A 20,053-nucleotide genomic window follows, 5' to 3' on the forward strand; every position below is an offset into this window, starting at 1 on the left:
CCTGATCCCCTTAGCCACAAGGACCACATCTAACTCCCTCTTAAATATAGCCAATGAACTGGCCTCAACTACCCTCTGTGGCAGAGAGTTCCAGAGATTCACCACTCTCTGTGTGAAAAAAGTTCTTCTCATCTCGGTTTTAAAGGACTTCCCCCTTATCCTTAAGCTGTGACCCCTTGTCCTGGACTTCCCTAACATCGGGAACAATCTTCCTGCATCTAGCCTGTCCAACCCCTTAAGAATTTTGTAAGTTTCTATAAGATTCATTTGTTCTATATCTCTCTCTATCCTTGCCTTTCCCCAGACTCTCAGTCTTAAGATGGGTCTCGACCCGAAACGTCACATATTTATTTTCTCCAGCGACCCGCCTGCTGAGTTACTCCAGCTTTTTGTGTCTATCTCCGGTTTAAACCAGCATCTGCAGTTCTTTCCTACACAATACCTTTTTGCTGACTGTTTCTAGGAGTTCCCTCAGCACCTGCCACAGGCATGGGCTGGCAGCTGTGATCCATTGAAAACAGCCACATCAGGCCACGATTGAGAGAAAATTCATGTTAAATGTGGGGTGAGCCGAAATGTGGCCGAAATCCAACTTAATTTAAATTAACCAACCTTTTTACCAAAGATAGACACAAAAAGCTGGAGTAACTCAGTGGGACAGGCAGCGTCTCTGGAGAGAAGGAATGGATGAAGACTTGGGTCGATATCCTTCTTAAACCAGCATCTGCAGTTCCTTCCGACACAACCTTCTTACCAAATTGGTCAAGTTCCCATCTTTGGTGAATGGTTGTCCCTTCTCCTTCATAGCCAGCCCCTCAGTTTCAAGGATAACATGCTTCCGCTCCAGTTCTGCCAGTTCCCTCAAAAAATAGGCAAATTTCCTCAAACATTTTTTTTCCTTCTCGGAGTTTGGATTTATTTTCTCCGGTGTCCAGAAACTGTGGTTGTGGGAAACGTTGGGTGGGACACATTGAATCACACTGATCCAACCACAGTAATTGCACGACAAGTTCAGTGGAGGTACTATGGATAGACACCAAAAGCTGGAGTAAGTCAGCAGGACAGGTAGCATCTCTGGAGAGAAGGAATGGGTGACGTTTCAGGTCAAGACCTTTCTGCAGACATACTGGTACAATGGACGTGTCTTTGGTTGCACTACAAACTTCAGGTTTATTTTACACCGGCATTATGGTTATTAATTGTTGGATTTTTAATTATTATATTTCTCTGTGTGTATTGCATTTATTAGTGTTATGCTGCTGTATGTAAACATTTTTATTTGTTGGCTCATATGACAATTAAAACCCTGGGCTAAACGATCCCCATTGCCTTTTTTTTGGATAGAATGTAAAGCAAATGCAAGCACCAATTTATAATCCAACAAACACATGAGGAGTTAGCTTCCTTATCTTTTATTACCAATGCATTAGTTATCGGACACATATACAAAGTCAGCAATTCACATTTTCTACTGATAACATTGATCAGAGTTTTAAATAATAATAATAATAATAATAATAATGCATTATTTTACAGAAATATCGGGTGGGCAGGTCGAGTTGGCTGGAAGCTACAGTAGGGGGCACGTATGCTGCGTGTACGATCGTGAAATTCAGCCCTTACCTGGGGGCAGAGGAGAGATTGGAAAACCCACATTACTGACAAACAGAATCAGATCTAAAAGGCGATGCCTTGCACAGGAGATTGAACAGCTCTGGAGAAATAAGTGACGGGCGATCTTTAAAATTACAATGGGGTTGTGATATGATGGGTAATGTGATTTGTGAAGCAGTCTGAAAGTACAATTTGCTAATATATAGAGTAACCTTCAATAAATAACAGGACAAAGAATGTTACTCAAAGAGCAAACAGAACGTGGAAGTCAGGACCATATGCAATAATGAACATGGCTTGTACGCACGAGAGGAGAACTGAAAGTGTTCATGTTAGAGAAAGATGCACTGACATGGTGAAGTAAACCAGGATGTGAGGAGACTGGTGGTGACGCAAACCCTGCTATCATCCCATTGAGACAAACTGCTCATTCTATGCTGGAACATTGCTCTACATAAAACTAATACGATACCCAATGATTCCCAAGTTAATTTTGATAACTGGTCAGCAACCTAGCATAGCACTAAATTGGGTAACACAACGAGAAACTATCTGCCAAGCCCTTTGCAGGTGAAGTCTCACCACCCATCCATGGCTAGATTCAATGCTCTTCCCCGGCGTGCTGTCATGGCAAGGCTCACCGCTGTCCTGGGTTGTCATAAAAAGCCAGTTCAGCTGCCCTCCCACACAATTTACAGGATTCTCATAGACACACACACACACACCCCTACAGAAATAAATTACAACTTCAGATGTTCTTGATCATGTTCCCCTTCATCTCGCCCTTCAACAATTTGTACTTTGCATTTTGTCTTGACCTTCTGACTCACCCTGTGGGGAATTGCTTCCCCCGAGAGCAAAGGTGTCTCAGCCAGATTGGTGACTACTTACCACACAGGGGGCTGGTAAGTCCTTGGTGATATGACCATGGTTAGTTTCACAGGCAAAGCTGGGTCTGTCCACATGTGTACTCACACACACACACACAGAAGGGCGGCATGGTGGCACAGCGGTAGTGTTGCTGCCTTACAGTGCTTGCAGCGCCAGAGACAGGGTTCGATCCCGACTACGGGTGCTGTCTGTACGGAGTTTGTACGTTCTCCCCCTGACAGTGGGTTTTCTCCGAGATCTTCAATTTCCTCCCAAAATCCGCTGGTTTGTAGGTTAATGCGTTTGGTTATAATGTAAAATTGACCTTAGTGTGTAGGATAGTGTTAATGTGCGGGGATTGCATTCGGCGTGGACTCGGTGGGCCGAAGGGCCTGTTTCCACGCTGTATCTCTAAACTAAATATACACACCCACACAACCCTGTTGTCACCTGCAAGAGGAGGTCTAGCTGATTTATCTGCCTTAATCCACTTGCAATAGAGGGAAGGCAGAGTCCAGCTGCAGTTGGGCACTGAAGCCAGACTCAGTGAACATCACATCCCACGGACTCTGATACACAGAGTTGAACTGAATGGTGGACGCATCACTGAACACTGGTCCAGAATGTGTTTGGTTCTGCTTTCCTTATCAAAAAGGGTGCAGTTTAGTTTAGTTTAGAGATACAGCACGGAAACAGGCCGTTCGAACCAGCAAGTACGTGCCATCCAGCGATTCCCGCACAATAGTATAATCACCCACAAGGGACTATTTACAATTTTACCAAGCCAATTAACCTACAAACCTGCATGTCTTTGGAGTGTGGGAGGAAACCGGAGCACCCGGGGAAAACCTGTGCAGGTCACGGGGAGAACGTACAAACTCTGTACAGACAGCACCTGTAGTGATGATCCAACCTGGGTCTCTGGCGCTGTTAGGCAGCAAGTCTACCGTTGCACCACCGTGCTGCCCCTGCTAAGCAGGTTTCCGCCAAACATCTTACCTATTACTGTTTTTAGATATTCTGATAACGTGCCTTAAATTCTTTTTAATTGCCACTAACATGCCAACGTCCGTGGTTAGTGGCAACACTGAGTCTTTGAACGTGGGACTGAAGCTCTGTAACGATGGGACACCATGAGCACAGGTCAATGTGAGGAAGTGCATATCCACGCATTGCTCCTGCTCCCAATAGCTGCAGCTTCAAGCATTTTCAAGCTGGGCTGCCAACGCTAATTATCCCCGGTGGTTTCACCTCCCTCCTCTCCCCACACTTGCCCAGCCACGGTATTCCTGCAGAATATGTTAAAATAAACTGAAAGAAATATGTGACTTTTACCACACTTAGTTATTCTTTCTTTAGGAGTCACTTACAGCAGTATCCAGGCAAGGCAATTCCTGGACTGTCATGGATGAACTGATGGAGTTGACAGTAAGGCAAGGCCAATGTTTGACAGACCATTATAGTCTACTTAGCCAGATTCCTTTAGATCACGTTTGGAGTTTGGGAAGGCCAATAGGTTACTTCAGTACATAACCTTACTAAAAATGAATAATTGATGCGTTTTCAAAGGCCAGGTCTATACTCCTATCCCTTGAAGTATGGGCAGGTATGAATGAAGCCACTGGTATCCTCTGATACGATGGTCCAGATCACCGACAGATCTTAACTTCATCCAAAACCAAGAGTACTAGATGAAATGAATAGCGGAATATCTTCAATGGAAAGCTGATTGGTTTGGACCCTGTGGCTGGCGTTCTGAGTTCCTCCTCAACGCAGGCATGTACAGAGTGACACAAAGTGTGAGTTGAGGTAGCTGAGGCAGGTACTATCGCAGCGTTTAAGAAATGTTTAGACAGGTACATGGATAGGACAGGTTTAGAGGAATATATGGACCAAATGCAGGCAGGTGGGACTAGAGTAGACGGGACATGTTGGCCTATGTGGGCAAGTTGGGCTGAGGAGCCTGTTTCCACGCAGAAAGACTCAATAATTCTATTACTCTAAATGCTTTCTGCTGCACTGTGACTAAGTGCTGGAGTGACTCAGCGGGTCGGGCAGTATCTCCGGAGAACATGGATAGGTGATGTTTCGGGTTGAGACTCTTCTTCAGACTGGTTTCCAAAGATGCTGCCCGACCTGCTGAGTTACTCCAGCACTTTGTGTCCTTTTGTGCATTAATCAGCATCTGCAGTTCTTTGTTTTTACATGTACAGAGTGTGCAGACTCGTCTGTTCGAAGCTGACTCGTGGGATTACAGCCCACAGGACATTCTCGGGACAGTGGGAGTGAGGGACTGCACTCCCTTATAGCCTTGTGATCAAAAACACAGGAACAAAAAAAAAAGAGGCCTTTATCATCAAATGCAACTGGAATTCCTCCCAGCACAGAGATTCCTTGCCTTTAGTATTCAGTTATCTCTCCAAAGGCAATGACTGAAATGGGGGGGAGATACTCATCCTCTGGAACCATGAGGCACATTAACATTAGAGTTCAGGGCTCTTTATAGCAATTAAAGTGCTCTGTTTGCAACAGTTACAGGAATGTTTTCCTCCAGTGCCAGCCTTTTCTGTTTGTTACAGGTACAGCTTTTGATAAACACAGATTTTTTTCAAGAATGGGAATACCGATTCTCCTCCCCACCCACAAACCTTCTACTCCCGCTTCCCACCCTTGTGGCAACCCGGACCATCGACTTGTTACAACCAGTCTCTCTGAGAAGGCCGATGGGGAGCAGGTCAATTTCAGGGCATGGCTGGTATATGGGTGTCAGGGTTATGGGGAGAAGGCAGGAGAATGGTATTAGGAGGGAAAGGTAGATCAGTCATGATTGAATGGCAGAGTACACTTGATGGGCCGAATGGCCTAATTCTGCTCCTATCACTTATGAACGTATACTCTTACTATGGAATATTGCTGTGCAGTTTAGCCAAAGGAGGTGGCAGGAGGGAGGGGCAATCTCTGATTCTCCCTCACTTAGTGGGCGGGGAGACAGGGGAACAAAGGCTCTATTTCAAGGACACACACTTCCCTCCCGACCCAACTATCGTCAAATTGAAACAGCATCAAGTTTCAGTCAAGAAGTAATCAAAATATAATCGAGTATTTTTTTTGGTCGCGCTCAGGTGGGTTTTGACAGTAAGCCAGGCTGCAAGTAGCATTGAGTAGACCCACATACCCTAAAGCTCCTGTCCCACTTAGAAGACCTAAACAGCAACCTCTGGTGACCTTGCCCGCCACCCAAGGTTTCCATGAGGTCACCGGAGGTTTTGGTCACTCTCCCTAATGGTCGAAAGTGGTTTTCCGCGTGGTCGAGGCTTCATCTAGGTTGCTGCTATTTTTTCATCATGATTAAAACTGGCCTCGACTAAAAATAAGTTGCCGTTTTAAAAATCGATATTTTTTTAGTCGTAGGTCTAGTCGAAGCCGGTTTTCTTCATAGACGAGGAAGGTTTTCAACATATGCGTGGGAGGTGGTAGGAGGTTGCAGGTCACGTCGACCTTGATTTTTTTTTTGGGTGGCGGGCAAGGTCACCTGTTTAGGTCTCCTAAGTGGGACAGGGGCTTAAGACACCTCTCCTCAAAACACTGGGCTCCTCCACCAGTCACCCCTGCACTTGCATGTGGGTGAACTTGCAGTCTCCCTGCGGTGCAGAAGGGGACAGACGTCAGCAGTGAATTATCCAGCGGTCTTACAGATATCTTTTTAAGCTGTTGTGGAGGATCACTAGTGAGCAAACGAGAGAGGAACGGCAGAGAGAAGTAGCAGACAGGGAGCCACCAGGGCAATGCAACTAACGTATTTGGACTCGTGGGACACAGGAGAGACACGATCAAAACAGAGGGATGTGTGAAATTCATACTCTCAACACACTCCACAGCCCCCGATGGGATTCAGAGGTTTTCTTCAGTTTACCCGCAAAATAAAAAGGAACAGAATATTTACACAGACAGGGTACAAATAAAGGGAGGCAAACTCCCCGTGGAATATTCTAAACCAACTACGTTTTAAACCAGTAGGTTCTGGTGAACAGCTGACAGTGTAATCACTTCTTGGTAAAGGTACAATTTATTTACACACATCCAACAGGCAAAAATACTCTTCATTATCTATGTGACTTCTGTATAACGCAATCAATACTATTTTCTTCTGCCAGGGTCGACTGGCATGACCTTTAGGCAGAAGATAGACAGAAAATGCGGGAGTAACTCAGCGGGTCGGGCAGCACCTCTGGAGAAAAGGAATAGGTGAGGTTTCAGGTCAAGACCCTTCTTCAGCTCCTTCCACAGTCTGAGGAAGGGGCTCGACCTGAAACGCCACCTATTCCATTTCTCCGGAGATGCTGCCTGACCCGCTGAGTTACTCCAGCCACTTTGTGTCTATCTTCGGTGTAAACCAGCATCAGCAGTTCCTTCCTACACAATGACCTTTCGGCAGTTGGTTTGTTGTCCACCCCCATTCAGTGTCTCATGGTCGTTCGTCATGTCATGGCATGGCGGTTCGGAGGCCCCTCCCCACACAACATGTCGGGGGTGGTGGGGAAGGGTTCCCGCCTCTGGGAAAGCCAACGCTACACGTCGATGCCCTTGACCAGCGAGGTCTCCAGCGTGATGTTGAAGTCGTGCAGTGTCTGGAGGACACGGATCAGCGTGTTGACGGTGGCGCGGTCACGGAGCAGGGCGCCATCCTCGTACATCCTGGAGATGACCGGGCACTCTGCCAGCAACGGGATCCACTGGTGGAGCAGATGATCCCTGCGTCGGAGAGAGAGGGAGGAATGAACATAAGAGCAAAGAGAGGGAATGAACAAACCAACATCACTGCACATCTCCCATTGTTGTCTTTCTGTCCTGGGCCTCCTCCATTGACTGAGCGAGGCCCAGTGCAAATTGGAGGAACAACACCTCATATTTCACTTGGGCAGCTTACATCCCACCCCAGCAGTCTGAATATGGACTTCTCTAACTTCAAGTAACCCTTGCCTTCCCTCTCTCTCCATCCCTCCCCCCTTCCCAATTCTCCAACTAGTCTGACCTTGTTTACATTGTATCTATTTGCTTTGTTGTTACATTCTCCTAGCTAACATTGATCTATTCCACATGTTCCTTGATCTCCACACACTTGTCTCGTTTTCACACCTTACACTTCCTTATCTCTGTATCTCCCTCTCCCCTGACTCAGTCAGAAGAATGGTCTTGACCCGAATCATCACCCATTCCTTCTATCCAGAGATGTGACCTGTCCCACTGAGTTACGTTTTGCGTCTATCCCCTTATTAACTCCTGCTGCTCCACACTCTGGTAGAACTGGACCACTGGAAGTAGATTCAAAAATGAAATTATCGTCATGTCTCTGTGACCTGCAGCCGTGCATTCCTCCATTCCCCAACCCTCTTCCACATCCACTTGTTTGCCTGCTGTTGGCAGCCACTCTGATCGTGACTACGAGTGCTGTCTGTACATAGTTTGTACGGTCTCCCTGCGACTGTGTGGGCTTTCCCCCAGTGCTCCGGTTTCATCCATTCCAAAGACGTACAGGTTTGCAGGATAAATTGGCTTTGGGAGAAACAAATTTGTAAACTGCTGTTAGGGGGTGCCCGCTGGTCGGTGTGGACTCAGTCGGCCAAAGGGCCCGTTTCCATGCTGTATCTCTAAAGTCTAAAGTTATCCAAGCCCATTATTTTGAAAATCCTTCTCTGAACCTCTCCGCCATCTCCTCTTCCCATCTTCCTTCAGACATCCATGGAGCCCAATGCTTTGATCAAACATTGGCCCAATGTCTCCTCCTTTGCTTTGGTGCCAATTGTGGTAAAATGATTGTTCCCGAGAGATTTGCCTGAGGGTGGAACCATGTTAATAGTACAGCATAACATTGGATGCTGTCTGTGGTCGTGTGGGCACTCTTGCTTTTCAGATTTCGTTTAGTTTAGCTTAGTTTAGAGACACAGCATTGAAACAGGCCCTTCGGCCCACCAAGTCTGCGCCGACCCTAGTTCTATCCTGCACAGGAGGGACAATTCACAGTTTTACCAATGCGAATTAACCTGTACATCTTTGAAATGTCAAAAGGAAATCGGAACACACGGTGAAAACCCACTCGGTCATGGGGAGAACGTATAATCTCTGTACAGATAGCACCCGTAGTCAGGATCAAACCTGGTTCTCTGGCGTTGTTAGGCAGCAACTCTACCACTGCGCCACCCTGAGTTGTGCCGCAAGGAACGGCCGACAGGTTTCTACTCACAGTTTCAGAGGTTGAACTGAATATTTCCCTTGCCCAGCCCTGCTGCCTCCCTTCCCTTCAAGTACCCTTGCTGAGTAAGTATCACCATTATTACCTGTGACTGCACCACACTTGGCTGGGGAGGTGGGACTATTTACAAAGGCCTTTCACGGAGATGACACTGGCCGTGGTGTGTTAAATGAACCTTCCTACACGGCACAAGTCTCTGTTTTTGTCTAGCATTCCCCTCTTCTAATTCAAACAATGAACACTGACGGTGGGGCGGTAGAGTTGCTGCTTTACAGCGGAACACGGGTTCGATCCTGACTGCGGGGTGTTGTCTATACGGAGATCGTACGTTCTCCCCCTGCCCTGCGTAAGTTTTCTCCGGGTGCTCCGGTTTCCTCCCGCACTCCAAAGATGTACAGGTTTCTAGGTTAATCGTTTCGGTATAATTGTACTTTGTCCCCCAGTGTGTGTAGGATAGTGTCAGTGTTTGGGGATCGCTGGTCAGCACAGACTCCGTGGGACGAAGGGCCTGTATCCACGCTGTATCTCTAAACTAAACTAAACTCAAACACTGAAATAAACACTGGACATTGACAAAGAGAGAAGGGACGTCTGGTTTTGTGTGGGGTTGAGATCACTGTAGGGTGATGGGGCTGCCTTCATAGAGGCACCAAGCGAGCTGCTCGGCACTATGGAGAGAGCCCGCGTGACTTTTCACTGCAGGATCCCCATGGGAATAAGTTCTTGTTCCATCTTTTTAGTTTCTTAGCTGTTCCTGCAGGACGTGAGTAACGTGGCCGTATGGAAGTGCAAACGCTTTCATAAGTTCACAAGTGATAGGAGCAGAATCAGGCCATTCGGCCCATCAAATCTACCCCGTCATTCAATCATGGCTGATCTATCTCTCCCTCTCGACCCCATTTTCCTGCCTTTTCCCCCCATAGCCGTACGAATCACGCATTGTCAGGGAGAGAGAGGTAGAGACGGGGCGGAGGGAGTGGGATGTGAGGGAGGAGGGGAGAGTGCTGATGGGGGGGAGGGGTAAGGAAGGTGGCAAGGTTGGGAGTGATCCTGCGGGTGACTGGGGATCCGGGAGGGGACTGGTGAGGCGTCTGGGGGGGGGGGGATGGTGGGGGGGGCGTCTGGGGAGGGGGGGGGGGGAACAAGACCAGGCAAGGGAGGGGGAAATGGGAGGAGGAGAGAAACCGAGGAGTGAGGGGGGTGGGGGGGGGGGGGGGGGGGGAGACCAGGGAGACAGGGAGAGGGCGGGGGCAGAAACAGGAGAGGGGGAGATTGTAGGGTAGATGTGGGAGACAGATCAAAGAGTAGAGCAGCAACGATGAGATGCAAGATTGATGGACAGAAACGATGACAGTAATGAACGGAGACATAAAGAATGCACGACACAGCGAAAGACAAGGACAGGTTGATGGTGAGTGAGATCCATGAGCCAGATTGGGAGATGTACACACGCAGGGTGATGGGGAAGGGGGAAGAGTTAGGGGGGGGGGGCACCCTCTGCATACAGCTGAGGAGGAGCAAGGTCTGGACCAGACGTTGTGCTGTGGGCGTGCGGCCCGTACCTGGCTCCGAGACACACGAGCAGCTGCAGCTTCCCGTCTTTCCCGATGTTCCTCGGCGCGGTGTTGATGGCGTTCACGTACTGACACAGCGATCGCGAGGTCTCCGCGCAACGTTTCCCCTCCAGCAGGTTGACCTGGGACTCCTCCTCTTCGGCCGTTTCAAAGTACGTGACCGCTTTCTCTGCGTTTCAAGAGGCGGGAAAAGAATAAGAATAAGTCGCTCAGTGGACACAAAATGCTGGAGTAACTCAGCGGATCAGGCACCGTCTATGGAGAGAAGGAATGGGCAACGTTTCAGGTCGAGACCCTTCTTCAGACTGATGTCAGGGAAGGGGGCGAGACAAAGATAGAATGTAGTCGGAGACAGTAAGACTAGTGGGAGAACTGGGAAGGAGAGAGAAAGCAAGGGCTATCTGAAGTTAGAGAAGTCAATGTTCATATCGTTGGGGTGTAAACTACCCAAGCAAAATATGAGGTGCTGTTCCTCCAATTTGCGCTGGGCCTCACTCTGACAATGGAGGAGGCCCAGGACAGAAAGGTCAGAATGGGAATGGGAGGGGGAGTTGAAGTGCTGTGCCACCGGGAGATCAGGTTGGTTGAGACGGACTGAGCGGAGGTGTTCAGCGAAACCATCGCCGAGCCTGCGCTTGGTCTCACCGATGAAAAGCTTGGTCTCGCAGTGTAAGAAAATTATTTCTTACAAAGAATAAATCGCTACTTGTCCCTCCAAAGTCATTGCAGTTAGGTCTAGTTTAGGTTACCAAGGTACAGTGAAAAGCTTTTGTCGTATTTCTACGAAACATTACTATCTAGCCATCCGCAGTGTACATATACATGATAACGGGAATAACGTTTAGTGCAAGAATATGTCTATTAAAGTTAAAGATCGTCTGAAAGTCTTCAATGAGATAGATAGTAGCTCAGGACTGCTCTCCAGTTGTTGACAGAATAGTTCAGTTGCCTGATAACAGCTGGGAATAAACTGTCCTTGAATGTGGAGGTGTGCCTTTTCACACTTCTATACCTCTTGCCTGATAGGAGAGGGGAGAAGAGCGAGTGGCCAGAGTGAGACTCGTCCTTGATTACGCTGCTGGCCCTGGTGTAAATGGAGTCAATGGTAGGGAGGTTGGGTTGTGTGATGGCCTAGGCTGCGTCCACAAGTCTCTGTGATTTTGTCGGTCTTGGATAGATCTAGAGATTGCGGTCTAGAGATGACATATTGACCAGTTCAGACTTCAGTTTTGTTTATTGTCACGTGTACCGTGGTACAGTGAAAAGCTTTTGTTGCATGCTAACCAGTCAGCAGAAAGATAAAACAAGATTACAATCGAGCCATTTACAATGTATAGATACATAATAACGTTTAATGCAAGGTAATGCCAGCAAAGTCTGATCAAGGATAGTCCGAGGGTCACCAATGAGTTAAGATAGTAGTTCAGCACTGCTCTCTGGTTTTGGTAGGATGATTCAGTTGCCTGATAACAGCTGGGAAGAAACTGTCCCTGAATCTGGAGGTGTGTGTTGGGGATTGGACTGGCTAAGGTGGGAGGGGTGGGGGGGGTCATATATAGCTGCTGGGGACCGGACTGTTCCGGGGGCTTGCTCAAGGTGGGATACCGGTGATAGAGACACCAGGGGCGTCAGCCTGCCTTCCCCTCCCACCCTACCAGGCAATGATTGTGGAATGTGGGAAGTGAGGGGAAGAGCAGTGAGAACAAGTCCATCGATGATAGAGAGGTAGAAGTAAGGAACAGCAGGCGCTGGTTTACCAAGGAGACTGATATATCATCTATTTTGAAAGTTTTCTTCCTCAATAAGGTCTCATGCAGGCGGAGTATTTATTCTTTCCCTGGGATATTCACCTGTATTCCACAAGATGGCGCAATGCAGCCACCTTCCATGCGAGGTCCATTATGCTTTTGATGGATAGATACAGCATGGAAACAGGCCCTTCGGCCCACTGAGTCCATGCCAACCACTGATCACTCCTTCACACTAGTCTATGTTATCCCACTTTCTCACCCATTCCGTACACACTGGGGACAATTTACAGAGACCAATTAACCAACAAAGTCGAATGTCTTTGGGACACGGGAGGAAATACAGATGCGGTTTTACAAAAAAAAAGACTGCTGGAGTAACTCGGTGGGCTAGGCAACATCTCAGGAAAACATCGATAGGACATGTAGGATAGAATGGATTATAGGAGGTAAAATGGGGGAATGGAGCTGATGGGGTTGCTGCAAGAGCCAGCACAGACTTCAATGGGCTGAATGCACTCCTTCTGTTGTTATGAAATATAAAACACAAAATGCCTCTTGGCGAAGGTCCCCAGAGGACAACTAACAGCAACTCAATAAAGTCAACGCATTCAGGAGACGGAAGGCGGCTGGAACCATAAATCAACACCAAGACCTTACATATTCTGGTGAGCCGACCATCAGTGTAGGAACGACATTCAAAGTGCAACAGGGAGGTCAGTACGATGCCGCCCCATCCACTGTGGTGGCACGGTGGTGCAGCGGTAGAATTGCTGTCTTACAGTGCCAGAGACTCGGGTTCAATCCTGACCACGGGTGCTGTCTGTGTGGAGTTTGACGTTCTTGTGACCACGTGGGTTCTCCCCAGGTGCTCAAGTTTCTTCCCACACACCAAAGATGTATAGGTTATAGATGTGTAGGTTAATTGGCTTCGATAAAGATTGCAAATTGTCCCTAGTGTGCAGGATAGTGTTAGTGTGTGGGGATCGCTGGTCGGCACGGACTCCAAGGGCCTGTTTCCACGCTGTATCTCTAAACTAAACTAAAGAAACCCTTCCATCAGGTGGTGTAGTGCAGGCCAAATCTGATGTAAAGCAAACGGCTATATTAATCAGATTTCAGCCTGAAGTGTTGGGGTAAGGTATGCACTATTGTGTCAGGTTAACATTATGTGCCAGCTTTAAACTTGTGCAAATAACTAGCAAGTGTGTTAATATTAGTGCAATATGTAAAGGAAGCAGAGAGAAGGGGTTCCAGTGATTTAGTATGGGGGTGAACATGAGTATATTCCACTCTTAAACCTGTTCAGGGTCTGTTCACCAATTACTATCCCCTTCTACTCTCCCCCACTATTAATACAGTGTTAAATAATGTACAGGGATCGCTGGTCAGTGCGGATTCAGTGGGCCGAAGGGCCTGTTTCCAAGCTATATCTCTAAACTAAACTAATCCACAGATTAGAAGCACGTGTAACTAATCAGTTCATGTTTCTGGACTGGAAGAGGGAGAGGCCGAGGGTATTGTCCCTAAGTTCACCATGTCTGGAACCAACACAAACCAGTCACTCAACATTGCAAGGCACAGGGCAAAGTCTTCAAGCACTGAACTATTGAGGCACCTCAAGCAGAAACTGTTGTCCAGCGACTATTTGTCGCCCAACCCAGGCAACTATTTGCGTGCTAGCACAGAGGCACATCTACAATCACATATTACAATCGGCCCACACGCTTAAATCTCTACTCCCACAGCAACCTTTCTTACTTTAATTATGATCCCTTATCATCTATCTGTACACTGTGAATGGCTCGATTGTAATCGAGTATTGTCTTTCCGCTGGCTGGTTAGCTTGCAACAAAAGATTTTCACTGTACCTCGGTTTACGTGACAATAAACTAAACTGAAGCCGTGCAGCAAAGGAAGACGGCGCAGTGTCTGGCGCTCACCTAGGAAGTCCCAGATGAAGACGTTCTTCTGGAAGAGCCGCACTGACTTGAATCCGTGGTGAAAGACTTGTTCCAGCGCAGACACCAGGCCATACTCCCCACACAGCAGTATGGTCAGACTGCCTCTCTGCGGAAACACAAACAGGTGGGAGATGTTTCAACAACGTCTACTTTGATCTCTTAGAATCAAAAGGTCATACATCACAGAAACAGGCCATTCGGCCCAACTCATTCATGTCGACCAAGATGTCCATTTGAGCTGGTCCCATTTGTCTGCATTCGGTCCATATCCCCCTCATACTTTCCTATCATCACTTGTTCATTATTGCCACGTACGCACAGCACGGTGACACTCTATTGCACAACCACAAATGCACGGTCGCCACTGTTTAAAAATAAAATAAAATCATGCATCTGTCCAAATGTCCTTTAAATATTGTGATTGCACCCGTCACAATCTACATTATCAATGGCCCAGCGCTTCCAAACCCTTTCTGAAGGCAGGCCCAGCTTTACTACCATTCGATAAGAACCTGTCACGATCCTCCAGCCACATACACGCCTGATGCTGACACAGGCCGATCCCATGTAAGGTGATGATTCTGTCCTTGGAATTACAGAGGCTTTTTGCTTTTCAACCACAATCACACTGCCAGATCTACGAGTACAATTTTATTTATTTTGACTTTTCTGCGAACTTTCTAGCCAAAATACCTGAATGTTATACAAGCTCTGGTATCTGTACAACCCCATCCCATGTTTCTTTACTTTAGACTTTAGAGATAAAACGTGGGAACAGGCCCTTCGACCCATCGACCCCGTGCCATTCAGCGATCTCCCTGTACACTACCACTATCCTACACACACTAGAGACATTTTTTTTCCAATTTTACAAGCCAATTAGCCTACAAACGTGTATGTTTTTGTAGCATGGGAGAAAACCGGAGCACCTGGAGAAAACCCACGTGGTTACGATTACGTGTACAAACTTCGTCCAGACAGCACCCAGAGTTAGGATCGAACCCGGGTCTCTGCTGCTGAAAGGCAGCAACTCTAAAGCTGCACTACTGTGCTGCCTATTGCAGGGCATCCCGTTGTAAACAGTTTGAAAAGCACAATCAATTCAGGGAAAGGAGGAAGGTCAAACGCAAAACAAAAAAGCCTAGATAGGAAAGCACATTCACTTCTCTCGGGACGGGGCTCTGCCTGCTGGGAGCACTGAGTCAGTTAGCGAGAGGCTCAGAGATCACAACCCAAAGACCGGTTTTGCCTCCTGTACCAAAGGAGCTAGTAGTCATGGAGGAAAGATGAAGATATCCAGAGAAGAGGTGACCGCAGTCCCTCTCTCCCTTATTCAGCTCCTGTTATTTTCTCCTGTTAAGATGATCTGTAGTTTGAAAGAATGAAATCAGATTGTGGCCACACTGGGAATATACATATCTGTGATTGAATTGGAAGACTTGAGATCAGATAAACCCAAGAATGAATCCCATAAGATGGAGGAGAATGTCGATTTTACAAATGGACAGTAATAAATAAAGCTACCACGGCATAAAATCAGGATTCTACACGCACCGGTTTTCCGATGTCGGCATGTTAAAATTGTCTCTATGAGCCTGTGTCTCTGCTTCAATTATTTTGTCACACTTCCTCATGGTAACATCGAGCACTGTAAATTGCCCGCCACTAATGATCATGGCAATCCCGCAAGTATTCAGCACAGTGGCGCAGCGGTAGAGTTGCTGTCTTTACCTAGCCTGACAGACACGGGTTTGATCCTGACTGCGGGTGCTGTCTGTACGGAATTTGTATGTTCTGGCTTCCATAAATTGCCCTGAGTGTGTAGGATGGAACTAGAGAACGGGTGATCGCTGGTCGGCGCGGACCCGGTGGGCCGAAGGGCCTGTTTCCGTGCTGTATCCCTAAACTAAACGGGTGATCGCTAGCGAGCGCGGACCTGGTGGGCAGTCGGGTCTGTTTCCACACTGTATCTCTAAACTAAAGTGAAGCAATCTCATAAATTGCTCACTGCGGCCACATGGTGTCAGTGTTGTTCCACTGCACTCCATTGCAAGAGATCCTCAGCCACCACAGAAGACCAAGATCACTTGGAACACAAACTCAGTTGTTAAACCTTCCTTCACCTTTTCGGCAGATCTGTTTAACAATTCCACAACGTCCGAGTCCCAGTAAATTATACACTGACATAATATTCCTCTCCAGCAAAAGCAACGCACTCAACCTTCACAACATCACACACCTCTGGTGTCGGAAGGAACTGCAGATGCTAGTTTGTACCGAAGATAGACACCAGGTGCTAGAGGAACACAGTAGGCCTGGCAGCTTCCCTGCTGAAAAGGAACAGGCGACGTTTCGGGTCAGAAGAAGGATTCCGACTTGAAATGTCACCTGTTCCTTTTCTCCGGAGATGCTGCCTGACCCGTAGAGTTACTCCAGCACTCTGTGTCTACCACACAGCTCTGGCACTTTCCAAACCCATCTGCTGATGGAAGAAGCATCAATCCAGCAGACACAGAAAACTCCAGTGCATCGAAATCTCTGATGCTTGGATCCTGCCATGCACCAGGTCCTGCCAGCTCATCACCCCTGCCTCATATCGCTCGGGTGCTAAATTCCCATCCTCGTGTTTACTGTCAGTCTCTGCAGCTTGTAAATGCTGTTCCTCGCAACCCGCTACAAAAGTCCTGTTCCCCTGACTTCGACCACAGGAGGGCGGCACGGTGGCGCAGCGGTAGAGTTGATGCCTTACAGCGCCAGAGGCCCAAGTTTTAATCCTGACTACGGGCGCTGTCTGTACAGAGTTTGTACGTTCTCCCTGTGACCACGTGGGTTTTCTCCGGGTGCCACGGTTTCCTCCCACACTCAAAAGATGTGCAAGTGTGAAGGTTGATTGGCTTCCGTAAACTGTAAATTGCCCCTAGTGTGTAGGATAATGCTAGTGTACAGGGTGAACGTACGTCGGCGCAGACTCGGTGGACTGAAGGACTGTTTCTGCGTTGCATCTCTAAAGTCTAAAGGAAACAAATAGGGCCACAGTGAACATCTCATCTCCTCTTGCTCCAAAATATCAGCGGTCCGTGGTCAAGTGTCAGGGGTGTGATTCATGTCCACAACTCTCCAAATTAAAGATCAGTCTTCTATGGCACTTGGCCAGGTAGATCTGTGAGAAGGTTACACAGAAAAGCTGGAGAAACTCAGCGGGTGCAGCAGCATCTATGGAGCGAAGGAAATAGGCAACGTTTCGGGCCGAAACCCTTCTTCAGACTGATCAGGGGTGGGGGTGGGTGGGGACAAGAAAGGGAAAAGGAGGAGTAGCCGGAAGGCTGGAGGGTGGGAGGAGACAGCAGGGGAGCTGAGGAAGGGGAGGAGACAGCAAGGACTAACAGAATTGGGAGAAGTCGATGTTCATGCCCCCGGGGTGCAGACTCCCCAAACGGAATATGAGGTGCTGTTCCTCCAATTTCCGGTGCTGCTCGCTGTGGCCAATGGAGAAGACCCAGGACAGAGAGGTCGGAGACGGAGTGGGAGGGGGAGTTGAAGTGCTGAGCCACCGGGAGGTCAGCTAGGTTATTGCGGACCGAGCGGAGGTGTTCGGCGAAACGATCGCCCAACCTCCGCTTGGTCTCACCGATATAGATCTGCTGACATCTAGAGCAGCGGACGCAATAGATGAGGTTGGAAGAGATGCAGGTAAACCTCTGTCGCACCTGGAACGATTGCTTGGGTCCCTGAAAGGAGTTGAGGGGGGAGGTAAAGGGACAAGTGTTGCATCTGCTGCGGCCGCAAGGGAAAGTGCCCGGGGAGGGGGTGGACCGAGAGGGAAGGGAAGAATTGACAAGGGAGTTATGGAGGGAGCGGTCTTTGCGGAAGGCAGATATGGGGGGAGATGGGAAGATGTGGCCAGTAGTGGGGTCACGTTGGAGGTGGCGAAACTGACGGAGGATTATTTTTTGTATGTGATGGCTGGTGGGGTGAAAGGTGAGGACTAGGGGGACTCGGCCCTTGTTGCGAGTGCGGGGATGGGGAGAGAGAGCAGTGTTGCGGGGTATGGAAGAGACCCTGGTGCGAGCCTCATTTATGGTGGAGGAGGGGAACCCCCGTTCCCTGAATAGTGAGGACATTTAGATCTGTGAGAAGTTTAGTTTAGGAATACAGCAATGAAATAGGTCGTTCGGCACACCGAGTATGCACCAACCAGCGATCTCCGCACATTAACACTATCCTACACACACTAGGGACAATCTCTACCTTTATACCAAGCCAATTAACCTACAAAGCTGTATGTCTGTAGAGTGTGGGAGGAAACTGAAGTTCTCGGAGAAAACACACACAGATCACGGGGAGAACGTACAAACCCCGTACAGACAAGCACCCATAGCTTGGATCGAACCTGGGTCTCTGGCACTGTAAGGCAGCAACTCTACCGCTGCGCCATCGTGCCGCACTAGTTCCATAACGCAGGGGCGCATTGGAAAAAAAAATCTAAACCTTATATTTCAAGCTAAGCACAAATATCACAGTAGTTTTGGAACCCACCTCTTTTTCTGGCTTGTGAAAGTGCTTCACGATATTATTGATAGATTCCCCAATTCCTTCTTGGATTTGCCCAGCATTTGGCTCTGTCAATAAAACAAAAATGATTTAACAGAGCTGACAATTTTTTTCCCCTACTGCAATTGGGCTTGGTGAAGGACACATTTTTCATCTGCAAGATATATATTGCCGATTGACTAATCAATGAATCATACAACAGTCAAGAAAGTTATTCAGCTCATCCCGCCTACTGTAGCTTGTTGAAAGCACTAGCTAATTAGAACATCGAACAATACAGCATCGGAGCAGGCCCTTCGGCCCACAATATCTGTGCTGTATATGATTCTGATCTCCTCCGACTGCTTGTGATCCATATCCATCCATTACCTGCATATCCATGTACCTATCTGAAAGCCTCTTAAATACAACTCTTAAATAAAATATCTGCTTCCACCTCCACCGCTGGCAGTGCATTCCAGCCAACCACCTGCGAAAAAAACTATCCCGAACATCTCCCTTAAACTTCCCAACTCTGATCTTAAAACCATGCCCTCCAGTCTTCCATATTTCTGCCCTGGTAAATAGGTTCTAGCTTTATACTCTGTCTCTGCCTCTCATTACTTTATATATTTCTATCAAGTCTCTCCTCAACCTCTGAAGCTACAACAAAAACAATCCAGGTGTGTTCAACACCTCTCTTTATAGTTCATGCTATCTAATCCAGGCAGCATCATCTTCTGTACCCTCTCCACGTCCTTCCTGTAATGGGGGGACTGGAAATGCACACAGTTTTATAAAACTACAACATGTCATCCTGCTTCTTATACTCATTGTTCAGACTGATGAAGGCAAGCATACCATGTGCCTTCTTCACCACTCTTGTCTACGTGTTGCCACTTTCAAGGAACCATCGACTTGGACCCCAAGATCCCTCTGCACATCAATGTTGTTAAGGGTTGTGTTTTATATAGTCATAAGTTATTCAGCATGGAAACAGGCCTTTTGGCCCAGCTTGCCCACACCGGCTATACTAGAAATATATATATATTCCTAAATATTACTCCTATATATTATTACAATGTATCATAACTACATATTTTCCCTCTACATTCAACCTCCCAAAATACAGCACATCAGACATACTTGGATTAAACTCCATCTACTATTTCTCTGCTCACGTCAGTGACTGATCTAGAACCTACTGTAGCATTCGGAGTATCCTTCCTCACTTTTGGTGTCATCTGGGATCTTATTAACCAATCCACCTTAATACATCTATATCCCTCTTTGCATGAAACACAGTAAATGGCCCCAATATCTAATTCAAAGTCAACAGAACCAAAGATTTCAATACCATTTCAGGCAGTGCATCCTTGACCATAACAAGATGATGAAGGATCATCTTAATGATCTTTTAAGGATCCTTCCCTTAACGATGATGATCACCTTCTCCTGGTTATTTTGCCAATTAGTATAATCTTTTATATTCTGGCGGTCATT

At 47.5% G+C, this 20,053-nt stretch overlaps 1 protein-coding gene across 5 annotated transcripts in view; it reads right to left on the reverse strand.

Moving 5' to 3' along the window:
- Window positions 1–6,531: 6,531 nt before the first annotated feature.
- dennd5b (DENN/MADD domain containing 5B) overlaps window positions 6,532–20,053 on the reverse strand; it is a 164,939-nt gene continuing 151,417 nt past the window's right edge. For all 5 annotated transcript variants that reach the window (XM_055650329.1, XM_055650326.1, XM_055650327.1 and 2 more), the window contains 4 exons: window positions 18,557–18,639; window positions 14,000–14,126; window positions 10,297–10,477; window positions 6,532–7,236 (listed from right to left, as the gene is read on the reverse strand). In XM_055650329.1, coding sequence (XP_055506304.1) covers window positions 7,053–7,236; window positions 10,297–10,477; window positions 14,000–14,126; window positions 18,557–18,639 — 575 coding nt within the window. In that variant the 3' untranslated portion in view covers window positions 6,532–7,052. The remainder of the gene's footprint in view (window positions 7,237–10,296; window positions 10,478–13,999; window positions 14,127–18,556; window positions 18,640–20,053) is intronic.

This window comes from Leucoraja erinacea, chromosome 19 (assembly GCF_028641065.1).
Source record: "Leucoraja erinacea ecotype New England chromosome 19, Leri_hhj_1, whole genome shotgun sequence".
Lineage (NCBI taxonomy): Eukaryota > Metazoa > Chordata > Chondrichthyes > Rajiformes > Rajidae > Leucoraja > Leucoraja erinaceus.